The 20,583-nt window shown below is 42.2% G+C and overlaps 1 protein-coding gene across 1 annotated transcript in view; it reads left to right on the plus strand.

Moving 5' to 3' along the window:
- Positions 1-20,583, plus strand: part of CACNA2D3 (calcium channel, voltage-dependent, alpha 2/delta subunit 3) — an 855,054-nt gene that overhangs the window by 621,557 nt on the left and 212,914 nt on the right. Inside the window, exons 15-17 of the mRNA XM_015410013.1 lie at positions 6,236-6,307; positions 7,816-7,896; positions 12,450-12,524. Coding sequence (XP_015265499.1) covers positions 6,236-6,307; positions 7,816-7,896; positions 12,450-12,524 — 228 coding nt within the window. The remainder of the gene's footprint in view (positions 1-6,235; positions 6,308-7,815; positions 7,897-12,449; positions 12,525-20,583) is intronic.

Raw genomic sequence — 20,583 nt, forward strand, 5'->3', positions numbered from 1 at the left:
TACACTTCAAAATGAGCTTTCACCCGTATTTTATCAGATTTGTCTCTCTCCACGGTTGCTCTAGTCATCTCTCTTGTATTTTCATTGAATACAACCACTCAGTGCACTCGAGGGCCACCTGGGCTCTAACATTTGAGAGAGGGCACCTGAGAGCAATTGTGTCACCTGCCTGGGTTATTTCATCAACAGAAGCACCAGCCATAACAACAGGAAAATCCCCTAGACCTGTCAGAAAAGCCATTCAGATCCATCAGGTTCTCAGGCAGACAATTTTCTAGATCCCTCACCCCTGCAGAGCCTTGGTATTCCTATACGTCTAAACCCAAACAAATAGTGATCTGTCCATGACAAAGGAACCATCATTAATTCCCTCACCTTCAGATCACATTCATTCTTCCCAATAGGAAAAACAAACAAACAGATCAAGATGCAAAATGTGTAGGACCAGTTATTACATGCAACAGGCCCATGGTTGTCATGGAGACCATGAAATCCTGAGGTGCACAATAAAGCCTTGGCCTGAATGTTGAAATCACCCAGGAAACTAGCCTCAGTCCCAAGACCATTTTTTGTCAGCAGTGGGGTTGGCAGTTCACCAAGAGAATACCAATCGGGTCTCTCATTCCCAACATTAGGTACATGGCCTCAAAACTGCAAGTCTCCTGAATGGTGCACCATGCTAAAGGGACAAAGTCCTTACAGATTACTGCAACACCACCTCTCCACCCACCAGACCTGAACTGATGAAATATCAAGTACACTGGGGGACACAGTAAGTAGAGGTTGACCCCTCCCCCTTCCTCTACCTGAGATACAATGACAACATCTTCATCAGTTTTACGGAAAATGGCTGCTCTTAGAACCCATGTCCTTCCTTTCAGATTCTGGTCCTGTGCGAAGCCTGAGAAGTAGCTGACTGAAGCCTGGTTTCTTTCTTAATTTAGTAAATAATATTTCTATACACACTTTATAACTTTTCAAGATGACAGAAATTCAAAGGAGTAAAGATTTCACTGCAATAATCTAAGTAAACATACATTTCTGTAGAACAGAAAACGGTTTCAGATACCAATATATAATTAATAATCTTATACCTAATCCCATTTTACAAAACAATTTTGAATTTTGAAATACAAGTGGAGACCCACAAGAAACTAGCAGAGGATGTATCCTGTGACTTGCTTGCTTATAGGGGAGATGGTTTTACCTTTAAACACTCATGGAGTACATAAACTTGGTAGCTTTCTGCTGCCACCAGGAATTAAAATTCCAATTCTCTCTCTTTTGGTAGTATCACCTAGGATCTGGGCACCTCAGGGACTATGTGGCCCTGAGGAAGCACTGCACTGATTTCTGGGATGTTTTTAAAACAAAAATTGATTTATTTAATAAAAAACAAAATAGGTTTCTGGTTATTTTGGTCTGTTACTGGGAAAAAAGAATGAACTGGTAAATATAACTGGCTAAACTTGGTGTTACAAACAGTCTCTCAGACTTCACTCTGACAGGCTTATACACTCAGTATATTGTCTCTCTCTCTCTCATATATATATGTACTAGAAATAATGCCCGTTGTGGAAATAAATACAACGGGATCTAGAAAGAGGCTCTGGGAGGGTGCTCTGGCTTTGGGCAAACAGTGTCAGTTTCCTGTGGTGACCTCAGCAGGGTTTAATGACAGAGTCCACTGTTTTCTCCAGAGGGACTGATCTCTGCTACCTGAAGAGCATTTGTATGTTTGAGTTATCTGTAGCCCTCACCTGGAGAGTGGTAACCATTGTTACCCATTCTCCTCTCCCCTATGAGGTATGTTATGCAACTGAAAATTCCAACTGCCTTGCGGGGGGGGGAGAGTTTGAGGTGTGGAATGGACTGAAGTCCAATCAGCTTCCATATGCAAAAGACCAGGTTGTCGCAGCAGTTGTGGTGTGGGCGGGACCCGGGCTTTGCCTTCTGATTGGTGGTGATATATGCTGAGGAGCAGTGCCATCAGCCATACACTAAGGGAGTGCATTTTAGAATTAGAACTTTGGCACCCACTATTCAATTATATATAAGGAGAGATATAGCCACACTGGTGAAGATTCTTGTTTTAGGCACACAAGATAAAACATTTGTCTAACCACACTGTTTAGACACAACTTGTTTTTTTGCCATATAGACTCTCTCACAAAACTTTTAGAATCACACAGACTCTCTTCAAAGCTCTTCCACACTTCGCTCTCAAAAGACACACACACAGATTCCACTCAGAACATCTCCTCCCACACTCTCAGTCATCAGCCCATCAAATCATATTTAGCTCCCTCTATTGCTCCTCTTACATTTCTGCAGTCAAACAACATTTAAAGACACACACACCAAAACATGGAATCATTACACGTCCCTTCCTCCTCTTTGCTTTCTACCCTTTTGCTCCTTTTCCTCAATCTTCTCTCTCTTTATTCCTCTTTATCTGTCAACCTACCCCCATCTCTTTTACCCCCAGCCCTTCTCTGTCAATCTACCTCTCCCCTTCATTGTCAACCTACCCCCTATTTCACTCCTTCCCCCATTCCCCTTATCTGTGTCTGCTGCATCTCTTTTGCCCCCCACCTTTTCTCCATCAGTCTACCCAACCTTTGCTGCTTTTCCCACCTACCACCCACCCACCTGTGGCATTTCATTCATTTTTTCAGGTCTCCTCACCTACTCCTCACCACTTTTGGCACTCCACTTACCCTCACCCTTGCAAATCTCCCTATCTATCCCCCACCCTTGGCATTCACTCACCCCCACCTATCCACCACCCTTTGCACTCCACTGACCCCCACCTTTGCAGCTCTCCCTGTCTACCCCCCTACCCTTGGCACTCCACAACCTCCCTTGGCAATTCTATCACTCCCACCTTTTCTGCTCTCCCTATTTAACCCCATCCTTGACATTCCACTATCCCCACACCCTTCCCATTCACCCCCACCTTTGCTGCTCTTCCTACATACCTTCCAACAGGTGGATGATAGGCTACTGGCTTGGTGGGGGGGTACTGGAAGTTGCAGGAAGGGGGATCACATACACCCCACCTGCTGTCGCTTTCTTAGTTGTCATGCTGTGTTGCCACTGGGCTCAGCTCAGCTCTCATGCTTCTGTGCTGCCAACACTAGGCCCAGCACAGCTCCTGAGCTTTTGTGTTGCTGTCAGGTCCAGCGCAGTTCCTGAGCCACTGCACCACCACACCAGGTGCAGTGCTGCTCCTGTACTGCTGTACCTCCAACCACTGGGTGCAGCATAACTCCTGTGCTGCTAAGCCTCCAGTGCAGCTGCTAGGCTGCAGCACCACTGCCAGGCCTAGTGCAGCTCCTAGACTACCATGCTGCTAGGTGCAGCATGGCTCCTGGGTTGCCACCACCAGGCACAGCACACCTCACAGCCTGCTGTGCCTCCATCATTGGGTCCAGTGCAGCTCCTGGCCTGCTGTGCTGTGAATGCTGGGCCCGGCGCAGCTCCCTACCTGCCAGGCCCCATGAGGTAGGTGTGTTCTCTCTGCTTGTGCAGAGAATGCTTTTTTTATTTGGGTGGAAATTTAACCCCCACACACACACTGTTTTTTTAAGTCAGATTTTTCTGAAAATCTGGGGAGTGCCCCAAGTTTGATGAAAGATCTGTTTGGCCCCAATCTGCAGATTTAGCTATCCACATATGTGGGCCATGGGTCGCTAATAGTATATAGATAATCGCTGTGCTCAGAACTCCCCTTAGTAGTTATTTGTAAGAACAACAACAAAATATTTTATCTTGCTAGTTAACAATATTTTTCACAGAATTTTGACTTTCTGTGTTTAATGTGATGTCATATTTTGAGGAGTCTCATACTCTTACTGGCAGGGAATGAACTGAACAGTAGTTTGTGGGCAATCTCAAAGTATAGGACAATTTCTCCTAAGAAAGTATAGGACAAGTTCAAACAGGAGGTATGCAGGACATTGGGTAGTCACATACACTCACCTGTTAGCACAGGGGTGCCAAACATAAGGGCCAGGGGCTAGAACCAACCCATCCAGGGCTCTTATGCAGCCCACAAGCATCTAGTACAAGGGAGGGAACAGGAGACTGCTCAGGGGGAGCAGACGGAGCCACTCCAATTGTGGTTTCAGCATGGCGGAACAACCTCATCTGCAACAGTCAAGCAGTATGGGAGCACCTGCCAAGTCCTGCACTGCTGGCTCTCTACCTATATGGGTTTTTCTTTGCACCCCCCTTCTAGTCTATGGGGTCTTACAGTGAGGATACACCAACTTGGAGCTCTCCAGTTGCTATCCTTTTTATAGTTTATATCAGGGGTCTTGTTGTAGAAAAAGAGCTGCCGGAGCTCATTAGCATAACTCATTAGCATAACTTATTTGCATATGCCATGCCCCCTGACATCACCGGAAGTGACAGAAGGCCACACCCCCTGACATCACCGGAAGTGTGTCAGAAGGCCCGGCTACTTACCCTCCTGCTTCATCCTCATTCCCAAACGGAATGAGGATCGAAGCAGAGGGCGGGGTAAAGAAGGGGGCGGGGCTTCACCACGTGACCGCCCCGCCCCCTAGAGGTTCTCTTCCGGAGCTCCGTACCTGAGAGCTCCCCCCCGACTAGAGCCCTGGTTTATATCTCCGGTACCTGTCATTACATTTTATGGCACACATGGCCCGGCCCAACAAAGTCAGATCTGGCCCTCATAACAAATGAGTTCGACATCTCTGCATCTCTGCATTGGCACATCTGTCAGACTTTGCACACATGTTTACACTGTCTGGCTCCATTGTTGATAGATTCATGTGGGTAGCCGTGTTGGTCTCGAACAACAGAACAAAGTTTGAGTCCAGTGCATGCACACAAAAGCTTATACCTTGAATAAAACTTTGTCTTAAAGGTTCCACTGGATTCATACTTTATTCCACTGTCTCCATTGTTGTATTCCTTCAGATTCTGCTGCTGTACTTAGAAGGAACAGCCACCCCTTCAGCTGGGCCTCTCAGTCCTAATTTGAATGCTATTTTAAATGTTATACTTAGCCAGGTATACCTGCTGGGGGGAAATAAGAAAAGAGCCCAGGGGAATGAGTGACCTAAAGAAAACATGACATGTATAAGATTGTGTGGGGAGGAAAATCTCAAGAGAATAAACATTCCCAAATGCACTTTTATTCCCCCTGTATGCCTCAATATTTGATATATTACTACAGCTAACAATAAGCATATTGTATGTGGCACTTGTAAATGGTCAGTATATCGTGTAATAAAACACTTTTTCTTTGTATGAGTAGGTGTTCCATAAGAATGTATTAACCACTGAGGGCACAACTCCCACTGTCTGGCAAACACAAAGCTGGCACTGCGCTGAGACATAAACTGGTCATACAAATATGCCATCTTACATTCTTTTAGAAACGATTCCACAGTATCGTAAATTGGCTCTGTATTGGTGCAGTACAAATCTTCAATGAGGCTTCTCTCTAATTCTGTGTCCTGGTCACAATCTCAGTATGTGTTGCCACTTGTTTAATGGCAACGTTGCTTGAATTTGCCCAACTGCTGTGTGGATGTGGAACTGAATCTGGCAGTGTGAAAGTACTGTGGGAGTTAGAAGGATGGTTCAGACAATAGAAGGATGGTTCAGATCACCAGGGATCTGCCCGACATTTGTGTTTGCATGAGCAATGCAGAGTGAGAGCTAGGAGTTCTCAGAGGACAGTTTCATCATCTTCTGTGATCTGTAATTAAGTTGCACAGAAAACTGAAGGTTATGGAAAACATTCTTTTCACACAGGATGTTGCTGGCATTAATGCAGCTTTTAAAAATTATACTAGTGTAATGTGTGGGCTAGCTTTGAGGTCAATAAATATTACCTCAGTGTATGAAATGAAAGGATATGGACTGTACAAATAGCATACCATTAGAAACCAAAAATGTCCAGAAAATTGATAGGTTTGTGTGAATATATACGTTTTCCAGGTGCATCCAACAGATGAGCAAAAATATCTTAAGGATATATTTCTCTTACTGTAAATTGTCTGTAGACATAAGCTATGTTTAGGAGTTACCACCTGAGGTACATGTCATGGTAATAAGATATAGGTTGTTATGGGTTCCTGAATGGCATCATGTCCATTAATCAGAAGAGAACTTACTTGGATGCTTTCTTAATTTTGATCTGATAATGCTCTTAATTTTCTCTGTTTTAATATTTATTCTTATTTTTTAAACATAGCTTGCTGACGATCAGGGATTGGTTTTGATGACCACTGTTGCCATGCCAGTATTTAGTAAGCAAAATGAGACTGTAAGTACGCATGTTGTATGCCAGCCATGTGCTACAAAATGGAAGTTTTAGAAGCAGCACATATGTGTTTTAATGAAATTGTATCTTGCTTGACAGTTAAGGTTTCCCTCCTGCATTTCCCATGCACATTTGCATTTGCTAGTAGGATAAAATAAATAGCTTACACATTTAAATACAAACAGCTGAAAACTGAGCATCCAGCTGGAATAAAAAGGCAAAGGTCCTTCATGTTCAAGCTTTCTTTACATTCAAACTTCCTATTTCATATTCTACGTTCAAGATTTCTATGTTTTTCATACTTTACATTCAAGCTTCCTACATTTTTAAATAGCATGTATTTCAGGTAAGCAGGTGTGTATATACCTGAAAGCTGTTGACATCAATGGGATTTAACAACTATAAATTTTACTTGGAATGGCACACAAGGCTGCTGTGCTAGTACAGGTAGTTAAAGCCAATGGGATTCCAAGGGATATTTCCATGGCAATTCCATACAGGAAACTATGTACACCAGGGGTCCCCAGCCTTTTTGAGCCTGTGGACATCTTTGGAATTCTGACACATGGGTACATCCACAAAATGGCTGCTGCAGGAGGTGGAGCCAAACAGAAAACATCAAGAAGTTAGGTCATGCATAATTTTAATAGTAATTCTTCAGCATTTCAGGCAGAAGATCTGTTTAACACGATGGCTTTTAAAATGCACATACTGTTTTCAAATACACAGTGTATTTAAGCTGTAGTGGCAGCTGTTGCCAAAGCAGCATTTGTAAAAGTCTGTACTGCCAATCACATCTTCAGAGATCAATCAGATTCCCTGCTGGACAAAACCACACCAGGTTCTGTCTGCTTACTAAAAACATTTGGTGGGTACCAGGTAATGTGTTGGCAAGCACCATGGTGCCCATTGTACATTGAGGTACTATGTCTCCATGCACATAGAAGCCTAGTACATCATGTGTACTTCTTTGGATTGGAATAAATCTCTGTATCTCCCCCCACCCCCAACCTCAAGACTAAAGCTTGTATATAGATCCAGCAAAAACAATGACATATTTCATTAGTGGTATGTGCTGGATCTGTTTTTAAAGTTTTTTTTAACCCTTCACAAAGTATTTATATTTCATTTACATTCACATCCCCATTATTTTTCTAGCAGGAGACTTGGGAAAAAAGATGTCATCCTTTTGAGACATTTTGCCTAGTATGGTTTCCCAAGTCACAGTGTTTAATTGAAAGTATCTTTATGAACTGTCACTTTGCACGCCATTTCTGATTTTGTTTCCTGGGTAAGGAAAAGACGATGACTGTTGATTTTACATGTATGCTTAATCAGCCAGATCAGCTACAGTCACCAATAATAGCTTTTCCAGTAGTAGGAAGAATTATATAGTTACCTGCACTCTTCCGTGCAGTTTTAATAAATGTGGGAAATAATTATTTATTGAATGCACTGCTCTGACTGTTTTCAAACTAATCTGCTTTTTTAAAAAAAATCTTTTAAAATAGAGAGCGAAAGGCATTCTTCTGGGAGTTGTCGGCACAGATGTTCCTGTGAAAGAACTATTAAAGACTATTCCAAAATACAAGGTAAATAACATTTGATTACTAGTTCACCGTATTGAAGGAGAATTAAAATATGTTTATATCATGCAAACTATATATTGTCCAACAAGATAATATGAGCCTTGTCTACAGAATGTGAAACAAAATCTTGAAAAAGATATCTGAATCATATTGTGGTATCACAAACCCTGCACCCCCTGAAATCCCACCTTTAGTGGGCTGGGCGGAGACCCTTGGGAATTCTGCAGGATGTGGTATGAGGCTGCAGTAGAGAGAGTCCATAGAAACTGGGGAACTTCCTTGTGCAAGACAAGCCTTCAATTCTCACTGTTATATCCATTTCAATACCATGTTGAATAGTGTATTAGTTGCTTGGCAACTAATGCATTCTACTGATTGTAAAGCTTTCTCATGCTCAAAACATGGAACACATTTTCTACTACAAGAAAACAATACAGAGCTCCCTCCATTCTATTTCACTGTTATGTGAGATTCGTTCTGATTTCAAAATAAGTTCAGTTTTTAAAAAAGATTATTATGCTATGTTTACTGCTGTGATTTTGGTTGGACAGTTTAATTTATTATCCAGGTTTCTGAGTGAGATTCAAATTGTTCTTTGAAATGAAACACTTTTGTAGGATGATGAATTTTAGGCCATCAGGACCGAATAATTATGATATCAAGCAAAACTTCTATTAAGTTCAAATTGAGCCTGAAAAAAGGACAATGATTTGACAGAAATGGTTAGTTCTTACATAGTCTCTTAAGGCAGCAAGCCTAAGAACACTTTCCTAGAAGTAAGAAGAACACTTTCCTAGAAGTAAGACCCATTGAGTAAAGTCTGGCTTACTTCTCAGTAGATCTATTCAGGATTACTCTTTAATCAGTATATAGTAGATCCAGGATGGTGTAATGGGTAGAGTGGCTGGACTAGCATCTGGCAAACTGAGGTTCAAATCCCATATTACTTTTGCATAAATCACATCAAGCACAATTATTTAGGATAATTTGGCATTTAACCATTCCAGAGTTTGAGTTCCAAATTAATAATAACTAATAATAATTTGGCTGTTACTGGTAACTTTTTTGTATGAGTCTTCACTGATAAAATCTTGCACATCAGCTCCCAATTAATGCTCAGCTGGTTTAGGCTCAGTTGGGCTGAGTACAAAAGATTGCTGTGGAAAACTCTGGATCTGAGGATTTGCCCCATGGAACTCCAACGCTCTCTATATTATCACCCATGTTTTCTGATATGTATGTAAGATCCTTAGGTAAAGGTAAAGGTTTCCCTTGCTCCAAAACCAGTCGAATCCGACTCTAGGGGGTGATGCTTATCTCCGTTTCCAAGCCGAAGAGCCAGCGCTGTCCAAAGACGTTTCTGTGGTCATGTGGCTAGCATGATTAAATGCCAAAGTGCACAGAAGGCTGTTACCTTCCCACCAAAGTGGTACCTATTTATCTACTTGCAAATTCTTGCTTTCGAACTGCTAGGTTGGCAGGAGCTGGGGCCAGAGACAGGAGCTCACTCTGTCATGTGATTCTAGGGTCTTGAACTGCTGAACTACAGACCTTCTGGTCTGCAGCTCAGTGTCTTAACCTCTGAGCCACCGTGGCCCTTAACTGAGAGCAAAAAATGCTTTGGAGTAGGTTGTTATAAATATGCTGATGACACCCAGCTATGCATCTCTTTGAATAAGCCTCCAGAAGCTCATCTTTCTGTACTGAACCAGGTGACTGTATTGTGGAGTGTAATCCAGAAAAGACTGAGATTGTTGTTGATAAGGATGGTGCTTCGGTAGCAGCCCATTAGTTAACTGGGACTAGCCATTTTCTACATGTGATATGACATTATTTCCGCTATTCATTTCTGGGTCTAATTCAAGGTGTCTGTTTTCATTTTAAAGCCCATTGTTATCTGACATGAAGATCTATTTCTCCCAATACAAACCAGTGTGCCAGTTCCATTCTTCACACCAAGGTCTTTTAGTTATTATTTCCTGTAGATTTATTAGAACTTTGCCCAATTTAGGATTCTCACTGTGGATTCCCCCACATTTTGAAAAAAGACTTATGGAGGCAGTTAAGAAGGTACCTGTCCCTCTGGCTTTCAGGAAGGGTTGCAAAACTGAATTGTTCAGATCTTTGAAGAGAACTGAAAATGTAAATGCTGGTTTCATTCTTCATGTGTGTGTGTGTATATAATTCTGAAAATCATGTTGGTATTGTTATTCTAGAGTCCTTTGTTAAAGGAAAAACACAGGGTAGAAATTTGTTAAATACATATCTTGGGGGATGATCTGGTTACATGAATTAAAAATGTAGTGTGGGGATCAGAGGTCATTTCGGGGGGATCGCGGGGGATCGCAGTTCCCCTGGGTGAGGTACGGGGGCGGGGCACATGATGAAGCCCCGCCCCCTGCTTCCGGCCACCCCGCTTCCGGCCCTCATTCAGCCAGGAGGAGGCAGGAGAAGAGGGAGGGTAAGTTCCTTCCTCCCTACCTCTCCCCACCCCTGCCTGCCTGGGGCCAGGGAGGTCCTTTGCGGGGCTTCCTTGCACTCCCGCCGGCCTTGCAGGTCCACCGCCGGGCCCCTCATGGGGCTCGGCAGTGGAGCTGCAAGGCCGACGGCGGGCGGGACCGTTGGAGGCGGGGGGGGTGGGCTTCTGATACACTTCTGGTGATGTCAGGGGGTGTGGCCTTATGACACACTTCCGGTGATGTCAGGGGGTGTGGCATATGCTAATGAGTTATGCTAATGAGTTCCCCTAGCTCTTTTTCTACGAAACGACCCCTGGTGGGGATGGACAATAGAATGTAGCACTCTAGACTGGAAAGGCTGTTTCTTGCCTGTAGACATGATGACCATGGCCTTCACACCATTATGTACCTAATTATGTTCTTTAGTATGTTAGAAATGAACTTTCTGGGAAACAGGAGCGGGTGGGAAGAACACAGCAAGCAATCACTTTGTGTCATCATTAAATTTACAGATACAGTTTCCATGGTGTCATATACAATGGCATCATCATTATAAAATGGGACTTATCTCAACAGGGTACTCTTTAGTTTAATTGCATTGTGACGTTTAGGCTAGAGAAATCCTTGTGAACAGTCACAGTTGCTTATGGGGAAAGGCACAAAATGCTAGAAAATAGTTGTGGCTAACCCATCTGATAATCCTCTGCAAAAAACAATGAGTTTTAAACTATTTTCTGTATTTAGTCTGCCTTCCCTGTGGTAAAACTGTGTTGTGCATAACATCTGCCAAAGCTATCAGCAGCAGGTTTTCACAAAGGAATATTTTAATGACTACACATCAGTGATTTGGAGGTACATTTATTGCAATCAATGAGTGCAGTCAGCTGTGTAAGTGGAGCATTGTCAAAAGGGGGAGGATTGTTATTGAAATCAGTACAGTGCTAAATTTGATTATATGTGTACTTGTAGGCCTAATGCAACACTGCATTGCTCTCAGATTATTTCAAACTGGAAATTGCATGAGCCTCTGAATTAGAAATCTCTTCCCTTTGTGTGTGTAGAATTAGATCCATGTAATGTGGAAATGTAGTAGTTTGAAGATAGAGCATTTGTTTTCCCATGCATTTTACAAGCTTTCAGAGAGAAGATTACATCCCCTCTGAAACTATCTTTCAAGTAAATTAATGGCCTGATTCTGAGACAACGGTACATCCAAATGTGACTGTTTTAGGACAGAAGACAGCCTCACTGATAGCATGGGGTCTTGCAAAGCTGGATTTTGGGTTTCCACAAGATTTTTGACTTATGCAAGACTTATGTCAGATACGTCTTCACTGTCTCTGTCCATGCATGTGTGTCTTTAAATTCTAGTCATGCTACCGATGTTTTGTTTTTGTTTTTTTTAAAAAAAAACCCAATCAGAATGGTGTGTTCTCTCTGTGTGGTTGTCAATAGGAATAAAAGTCCCCAGTTGGGGCCAGGGGATCCCTCAGTTTGGAGACTCTCCCCCTGTTTAGGGCTATCAGAAACTGGGGGAAGCCCCCCCCCAAACAGGCAAGAAACTGAAAGTAAATACAATGTACCTATGTCACCCAGAAGTGACATAGGCATGTCAATGACCTCGGGGGATGACGCTCTAGTTTTTGGGCAAAACTCTATGGTTTGAAGCTAATTCTACCATAGAGTTTTGCCCACAAACCAGAGCACTGCCCCCTGACATTCCTACATTACCCCGAAGTGACATAGGCACGTTATGTTTATTTCCTGCTTCTTCTTCCTTCCCTCCCGGTAAGTGCACCCCCATCCCCTGCCCACTTGGTTGAGGACCTGGCAACCCTGGTTATCAAAGTGGGATGGAGATTCACTCAATAAATAAATGAGTTCTAAATACTAGTTTAAGGTGTAAATGACAAAACACATAGTCTGTTGATAAGTTCTCCTGCACAACCCCTTGTTGAAATGAATGGAATGAACACAAAAGTATGACAGTGCTCTTGTGGAACTCCCATTGATTCTTTTGTGAGTACTCAAGTGTTTGTCTCTTGCTTAGGTGACACCATGCTAATTCAGGTTCTTTCCTCCTATATTTTTTTACAGTTAGGTATTCATGGATATGCATTTGCAATCACAAACAATGGATACATTCTGACTCATCCAGAACTCAGGCCGTTGGTAAGATAAAGCTGCATGCTGATTGTTTTCATACATGCTGTCTTGGAGATGTTTACTTTTTTAAAAATATACATATGCAGCATAAGAATATGGAAGTTGAAATAATAGAACTGTTAGAGAATTTTTAAAAGGGAGGGGGAAGACTTTAGCATAAATACTGCAGACATTTCAGTCTGAGATTCAAGACAAATGATAACAGAAGTTCTTTGGTGATATAGATGCATACAAGTTGTTCGGGACGAGACCCAAACCCGCATAAGTGCAGAAAGGCAAAGCCATAAATTGCTGCAATTATGTACACTTACATTGAAATGGAATGCTGTGTTCTTAAGTAATAGCCTCTATTTGTCATGTTTAAGTGGACTCCAATTTAAAATCTGTGGAGAAATTTTATATGTCCCCCACACATACACACATTTTTAGCTATATGGAGATGCAAGTATTCTTCCCAGCTTTAAAACAGTAATATAGCAAAGTTTATTCTATTACCTTTATCACCATCTTTCAGTTAACAAAAATTAGAAATAATATGTTGTGCTTACTATATTAAATTTGATTGACATGCTAGTGTAAGGTGTTGTTTTTCATTTTTAAAGGAGTGCTTTATTAAATAAGTTCATAATTTATTACTCTGTTTAAAGAAGTGGTATTAGAATATAATGTGGGTACCATGTCACAGATAGGAATTAATGTACTACTGAATTCCAGTAAAATGTTGAAAGAAGGGGGCTATTTTTATATGTGCATACCAAACTAATTAAAATTACTGCACAGTACAGTACATTTATGAAACTGTAATTGCAGTTTTAACAAACATTTATCCTTCTAATGTTTGGATTAGGCATTATGACTTGGTTAATGTTTATATTTGATCCGACTTGATGGGGAAAATGAAATGAATTATCAAGACAATGGGTTTTTCTTGGATCTTATTTAAGGAGCTTTTATATTTAAGGGAAATGTCTAGGGTTGCCAGGTCCCCCAAACCCAAAATATACCGGGGGGGGGGGGGGTTGCACATCCCTATTGAGATCAAGTAAAATCATACCAGCATAACTGAAACAATACAGAGACGAGCATGGTACAGTAGAACTGTCTCTCCCAAAACTTGTAGGACTAGGATCTCTTTGGTGTACTTTGTAAAAATTATCCAGAAGATCATGGAAAAGACTGGGTGACAAGGCCTCGTCTCCTTTCTGAACTTTACATGCAGCTGAAGTACGCACACAGGCTACATTCAGATGTTATAACGAACTGCAAATTGGAATAAGGGACATATTGTCATGCAAATGGTGCATGGATCAAAAGCAGGCCTAGTGATTTAATCACAACCTACTGAATATGGGATAGTGAACCCATAACTCTTAGTTTAACTTTGTGTTCGTGAGAATAAGTGCTCCTGATTCTAAAATACTGAGTGATTCCAAAATATTTTTATCACACATTTCTCCTGCAAAGCAGGACTGAAAAAGTAGGGTTCCCAACCTCCTGGTGGTACTTGGAGTTCTCCTGGAATCACAACTGATCACCAGATGACAGAGAACATTTTCCCTGGAGGAAATGGCTGCTTCGTAGAACAGTCACTATGGCATGACATCCCTGCTGAGCTCCTTCCCCAGAAACTCCACTTTATCTCCAGGCACTGCCCCCAAATTTCCGTGAGTTTCCTACGCTGGAGCTGGCAACCCTGTCAAAGAGACTTATAAACCTAAAAGCAGAATCTTCAATCTAAAATCTGATTTTTTAAAAAAAAAAGACAAAAAGAACTTTTCTTATAACTGCATACATACCTTCCAGCCATATATTTCAAGTCAGGAAAATTCTACTAGTCACAGGCTGTCAAAGCTCACCTATACAAACTGGTTTTACACAACTTCCTAAACTTCTAGAGGATAGACTCCCAAAGGCTGGGGGAAGGCAAAGAGCCCCAAGTAGCAGCCCCAAAGCTCATCCCGTAGTACAAATGTTATTTCCTGACACACAGCAATTGATCCTTTTTAAAAGTTTTCTTTCCACGAATATACTCAAGAGGGATAGAGTTGTATTTGTCTGTGTGTATCTTTTACATTTATGTTTATAATTTTTTTTAAAAAATGAAAAAAACAATTTAAAAAAGAGAAAAGCGTGTGTAGCCAAGATTTAATCTATTTGCCTAGCTTTGTCATTATTATAAGCTTTTTTTGAAAAAGTTCTACATCTCTCCAATATAATTTAGACAAATGTATTTTTACATCCTGTATGTTTTGCTTTCCCACCTGTTCTAAGTTAACACACAGTTTGAAATGGGAGCAAATATCTCACTATGCCTCATTCACAGTACTCTCAGTAGTTGTAACAAGAAATGTGGTGTAGAGATTCGTTCTATTTCTAATTTATCACTTCAAAGCTTAAGTGAACACATGAAGAAAATATTTCTGTTCTCCTTCAGATTAGAGGCTTTCTGTGAGTGGCAGATTTTTGTTCATCCCTTTCCGTTTCGAACTGAAATGTAAATTCAGGTGATATATAGGCTTTTGTGTAGCTAAACTGTAATTATAATGAGTTATAAAAGAACTCATCCTCATTTATTATCTTGCAGTATTGTGGCAAAAGTACATTATGTGAGGACTTCTGATCTGTGATAGTCAGCAGTCTAAACAATTTTAATTGGACTGGGTTCAAATAAATTATTTGAAAAGCTGTCCATTAATTGGTCTGTTCTTTGGTTAAGCAGTGCTGCCAACCACATCTTCAGATGCTACCGGCTTTCCACATGCATAGGGTAAAATTGTCAAAGAAAGCAGTTTTCATTCATGGAATGTTTCAGAAAATTCCCAGCCTATCTTTTCTTTTCTATTGCTTCTTCTTTCTATACCACTGATATTTGCTGACATGGTAGTCAGTCAAAGTTAGGTCAATTGAATTGTTCAGAGTGGTCATACAGTGTTTGAGCAGTGAACACAATAATGATAGTCGTTTTTGTTAAACTTCATTATCCTTTTGATCCTTATTTCTATATTGAATTCCTAAATTTAAAAGACACAGAAAGATTTCATGTATACTACTCCTATGTTTAATATAGATGTATTATGAGAATACCTAACTTGCTCAGAAAAAAGACATATAAGCCTTTCATTTCAGTAATGTGTGATCACCAGTGTACACAACTGAACTACTTTGCCTGTGATATAGCCCCTTATTCATCTCTGTGGCAAAACCTGTCTCCTTCATTGAAATGAAGTCCGAGAATGCAAGCACTTAGCTCAGGATAGGGATTCAGTTAGATATGTTTCAGTATGCATTTGACATTTTGGCATGCTGGACTGATTGCAGGACTACTCCTTTGGCTTCAAAATATAACACGGGGATGATCTTATATTCTAATAGCCAAACTGGCCAGATCATCTATAGATCTAATTATCAACAGTTCCCTCTGCACGCAGATACTTATTTCTGCAAACAGAGGACACACTCTACCCCAATAGGTTTCTCTGCAGACTCAGGGGACTGCAGTGGAAAACCCCAAAAAGTTTTTAAAAAAAGACTCAGGAAGGGTTGAATCCGCCCATACCTTTTGAAATGGCTGTTGAAGGGATTGTACAGGATTAACCCACTCAGTCCAGTCCCGGAATGTGAGGGAACCCTGCACTTTCAGCACATTAATCAACAAACCACAAGGTAGTCTATACCCTCTCTGGTTTTCAGAACAATTTGCCACCAGAATCTCTTTCAACAGTTCCTGCCTTTCCCAAGGCTAGAGATTCAAGCCCTTAGTTGGAATCTGGATTTTACACATCAGCAGCTCTACTCAGAGATGCCCACTATTTACTCTTACAAGGTAGCTTAAGTGGTCAGCATTAGACTCAAGATTTAGCCTTGGAGTTCAACTACACATCAGAAACAATTAGAAATAAGAGTGATCTTTATTCACTACAAAGCATAGTAAACAGACTATTAGAGGATACTGAAAACAATATAAAATCTATGGCTATTTGCCCTAACTACACATTAAGCATCATAGTTACCAATTGAAGTTCAATGGTTCATACAGGTCCATGGTATAACAGTCCAAGTAAGCACCATGGGATTTTGAATAGAAATTTTATCTTGCACAACCATGTGGTCCAGTTCACAAAGCAGCTCTTTGTTTCCCAAAAGACAGCATTCCAGGTGCAATAAACAGACAATGGCAAGAGGAGAGGAGAGAGCAAGAGAGATCACTTCTATAGGGACTAACGGAATTATACTCCAATCTAGTCATAATTAGCCATGGCCATTCAGCCAATCACGAGCAGCAGGGGTGTGTGGCCAATTGTTGGTTGCCATAGCTGCATATGGAGATAGGCTAGAAGTTTGAAGGCCCTGTCTGCAATCAGGTGACCCAACATCTAGCTTTCTTCATTGCATACGTGATAAAACTCATGTGAGGCCTAGTGTGGAGGCTTACAGTCTAGCTTTTAGCATACAGGTGTGAAGGAATGTGGGTTATAAAGTTGTTCAGGCCATCTGGCCTCACCATTTGGCTTGGAACAGGAAATAAGGCACAGCCTGTCATCAGAATGTAATCACAGGAGAAGGCAGGAGACTTTTAGAAATCAATATTTCTACACACCCTTTCCCTCAAGATGGAAATTCGGGGTAGATACCTCAATTTTCATCTAACCTACTCCTCAGGAACATGCATACATGTGAAGGTACAACTAACTAAAACAAACAGAGTCAGTATACACTTACAGAATACATCATTACATAAAGAATACAGATAATAAGGCACAGCAAAAAAAACATTTCTCGTCATGAAGCTTCCATTTTCACTTCAGGCACAAGCTTACAAAGACATTTCAAGGCACAGTTCAAGTTACAGAAAGCAACAATCAGGTTAGACCATTCAAGTAACAGTAAAGGAGGGGTCTTGGTCACAGTGAATCCTTGATAACGCATCAGCAATCACGTTCTGCAAACCATTACTATGAGAGACATTTTGGCTTTCTCCCAGCCTCACAAAGCATCCACAATACGCATCAACTTTAACCAGCAATTCTCAAGGGTTAGATCAGCTCTTTGGGCTACAAGAAACTTCTCATCACCCTTGAACTCGGAGACAGCCTCAGCAAAATCATTGACCTCTCCCACACTCTCTGTGCAAAGGGGAGCAGCTGTCGCTGCAGCTTCTGCTGACAAGGCAGCTGGCAAAGGGGGGTCAAGGGGGGCAGGACCATGGTCAGCGACCAGCATAGAGCTGCTCGGACAAGCCTAACTTCCTCCCCTCCCCCAGAGCCACAATAACCCTTCTAGCCAGGATCTGCTCAGGTTCAACTAGGGAACAAGGCACAGAGGTCATATCAGCCCCTGAAACAAAACAAGGTTAACATGGTTTACCTGCTTGCCACACAGGACAAGCTGCACGTCTATGGTGTGGAGATTCACACCCAAAGCATAACCCGCTTTTGGAATCCACACGAGTCTTGACAGGCGAAGCAGGAGTCGATTTCATCTTCTCCACTGACAGGTAGAGTGCGCTGGGCTGCGGCTTTAAGAAAGGCTTTTCTGCAATTGGGGGAGTAGATCTCCCAAAGCTCCTCTCCCGAGGCTCACGCATGCTTTGCGCAAGTCCAGTTGCCTCCTCTAGAGTGGACGGCTTCTGGTCCCTCACCAAGGCAGCAATCTCGTCTGTCAGCCAATCTGGTGGACAGCTCCAAGTTGATTTCAGCACTGGTCAGCTCAGAGACCCTCCGTTGCCAGCCTCCCATCGGGATCCAGGAGGGGAAATGGGCATGGTGCTGCGGCAGGCCCCAATTCTCATACCTCCTCACATCAGGGGGTGTTCAGAGCCAGTAAACAGCCAGTCATCTGCGTTTCTGCTATGCTCCACCTCCCTCTGGTACAAAGGGGCTCGTTGTGGACATACAACTGGGATTCCAGCCTCTGTAGCATCCCAGAATTCGTCCCGATCACCCACCTCATCAACAGTGATTAGAGACACCTCTTCCTCCAGGGAGCAATGTTCACCTCCCTTAGTCATGGTTCCAAATTCCCGGCTAACACTATTTAAAATAAGAAAACTCCCTCACAGTCTACTTGCATGCTTTGACACAGGCAACACACCTTGAATGGTTGCAATTGAGGGGAGTAGATCTCTTAAAGCTCCTCTCCTGAGGCTCACACACGCTTTGTGCAAGTTCAGCTGCCTCCTGGCCGCCACAGGCTTTGTGCAAGTTCAGCTGCCTCCTCTAGAATGGACGGCTTCTGGTCCCTCACCAGAAGCCGTCCACTCTAGAGGAGGCAGCTGAACTTTGCGCAAAGCGTGCTTGAGCTTCTTTTTAGAGTTTTTTTGGGAGATCTACTCCCCCACTTTTGCTCTCTTGCTCTTGCTCTCTCCTCTCCTCTTGCCATTGTCTGTTTATTGCACCTGGAATGCTGTCTTTTGGGAAACAAAGAGCTGCTTTGTGAACTGGACCACATGGTTGTGCAAGATGGGATTTCTATTCAAAATCCCTTGGTGCTTACTTGGACTGTTATACCATGGACCTGTATGAACCATTGAACTTCAATTGGTAACTATGATGCTTAATGTGTAGTTAGGGCAAATAGCCATAGATTTTATATTGTTTTCAGTATCCTCTAATAGTCTGTTTACTGTGCTTTGTAGTGAATAAAGATCACTCTTATTTCTAATTGTTTCTGATGTTTAATTGAACTTCAAGGCTAAATCTTGTGTCTAACGCTGACCACTTAAGCTACCTTTATTAAGAGTAAAGTGTGCATCTCTGAGTAGAGCTGCTGATGTGTAAACCCCAGATGCCAACTAAGGGCTTGAATCTCTTCCCTTAGGAAAGGCAGGAACTGTTGAAAGAGATTCTGGTGGCAAATTGTTCTGAAAACCAGAGAGGGTATAGACTACCTCGTGGTTTGTTGCTTAACGTGCTGAAAGTGCAGGGTTCCCTCGCATTCCAGGACTGGACTGAGTGGGTTAATCCTGTACAGGGATCTACTCCAGGCCCTGCTGCATTGACAGTGAGAGATAGACTGGCTGATAGTCAGGGGGGGAGCAAAAGCAGATCTGGATCTGGGATTGGGGAGGATTCCTCCTGCAGTATGAATGGCTAAATAATTTGAGCTTCACACCCCTACCTCTTTTGCTGCCTGCTCCACTGTCCTCTTAAAACCTTCTCGGCGGGGAGGGGGCTTCTAACTGGTTCTGTCAGTAAAAGGCAGGGCCCTTTCCAGGCCTATTTTGCTCTTTCGGGGAGGGATCTTTACGGCCAGGCCTGACAAGGGTTGCCAGTGCCAGGCTGGGAAATTCCTAGAGATTTTGTGGTGAAGTCTAAGTAAGGCTGGGTTTGGGAAGGGAGAGACCTCTGCTGGATATAATGCCACAGAGTCCACCCTCCAAAGCAGCCGTTTTCTCCAGGGAGACAGATCTCTGCTGTCTGGAGTTCAGTTGTAATTCTGGGGGATCTCAAGGTTCCACCTGGAGGTTAACAACTCTAGGCCTAGAAGCACCCTCTGGGTGACTTGATACCACCTTACTTTCATGACTCAACTAGGCTTGGCTGCTTGCTACTGTTCAACAACAGCCACACTATGAAAGCCAGTGTGGTGCAGCAGTTAGAGCTTCAAAGTAGGGTCTGCAAGACACAGGTTCAGATCTCCATCTTGTGGTGGAAGCTGATCAGGTGATTAATTTTTGGGCCCCCCGGAGGGGATTTTTTAATTGCTTTTTTAATTAGACTACAAACTACAAAGAAATAGGGGAAGGGAACTACAATTAGGGAGAAAGTAAAGATAACCACTACTGACTAAAAACCCAAGAGAAGGAGATAATTAAAACAGCTTAAGTACAAATCCATTCCTTAAATCGCTGATATCTTTTGAACTTAGTCAGACATGCTAAAATATATTTTAACACTTAGATTTAACTATTAGAGAGAAACCCCAGAGCATCCCATTATTAAAAACCATATTTTCAAGGGCACAATTCAGAGTCCTTCAGCCTTCATTTTTTCTTTTCTTGTCTTTTCCTCAGTTTATATGGACTTTTAGGGGCGGCCGCCCCTTTTTCAGAAATCTCCCTCTCCAG

Source organism: Gekko japonicus, unplaced genomic scaffold (assembly GCF_001447785.1).
Source record: "Gekko japonicus isolate JY-2015 unplaced genomic scaffold, Gekko_japonicus_V1.1 scaffold160, whole genome shotgun sequence".
Lineage (NCBI taxonomy): Eukaryota > Metazoa > Chordata > Lepidosauria > Squamata > Gekkonidae > Gekko > Gekko japonicus.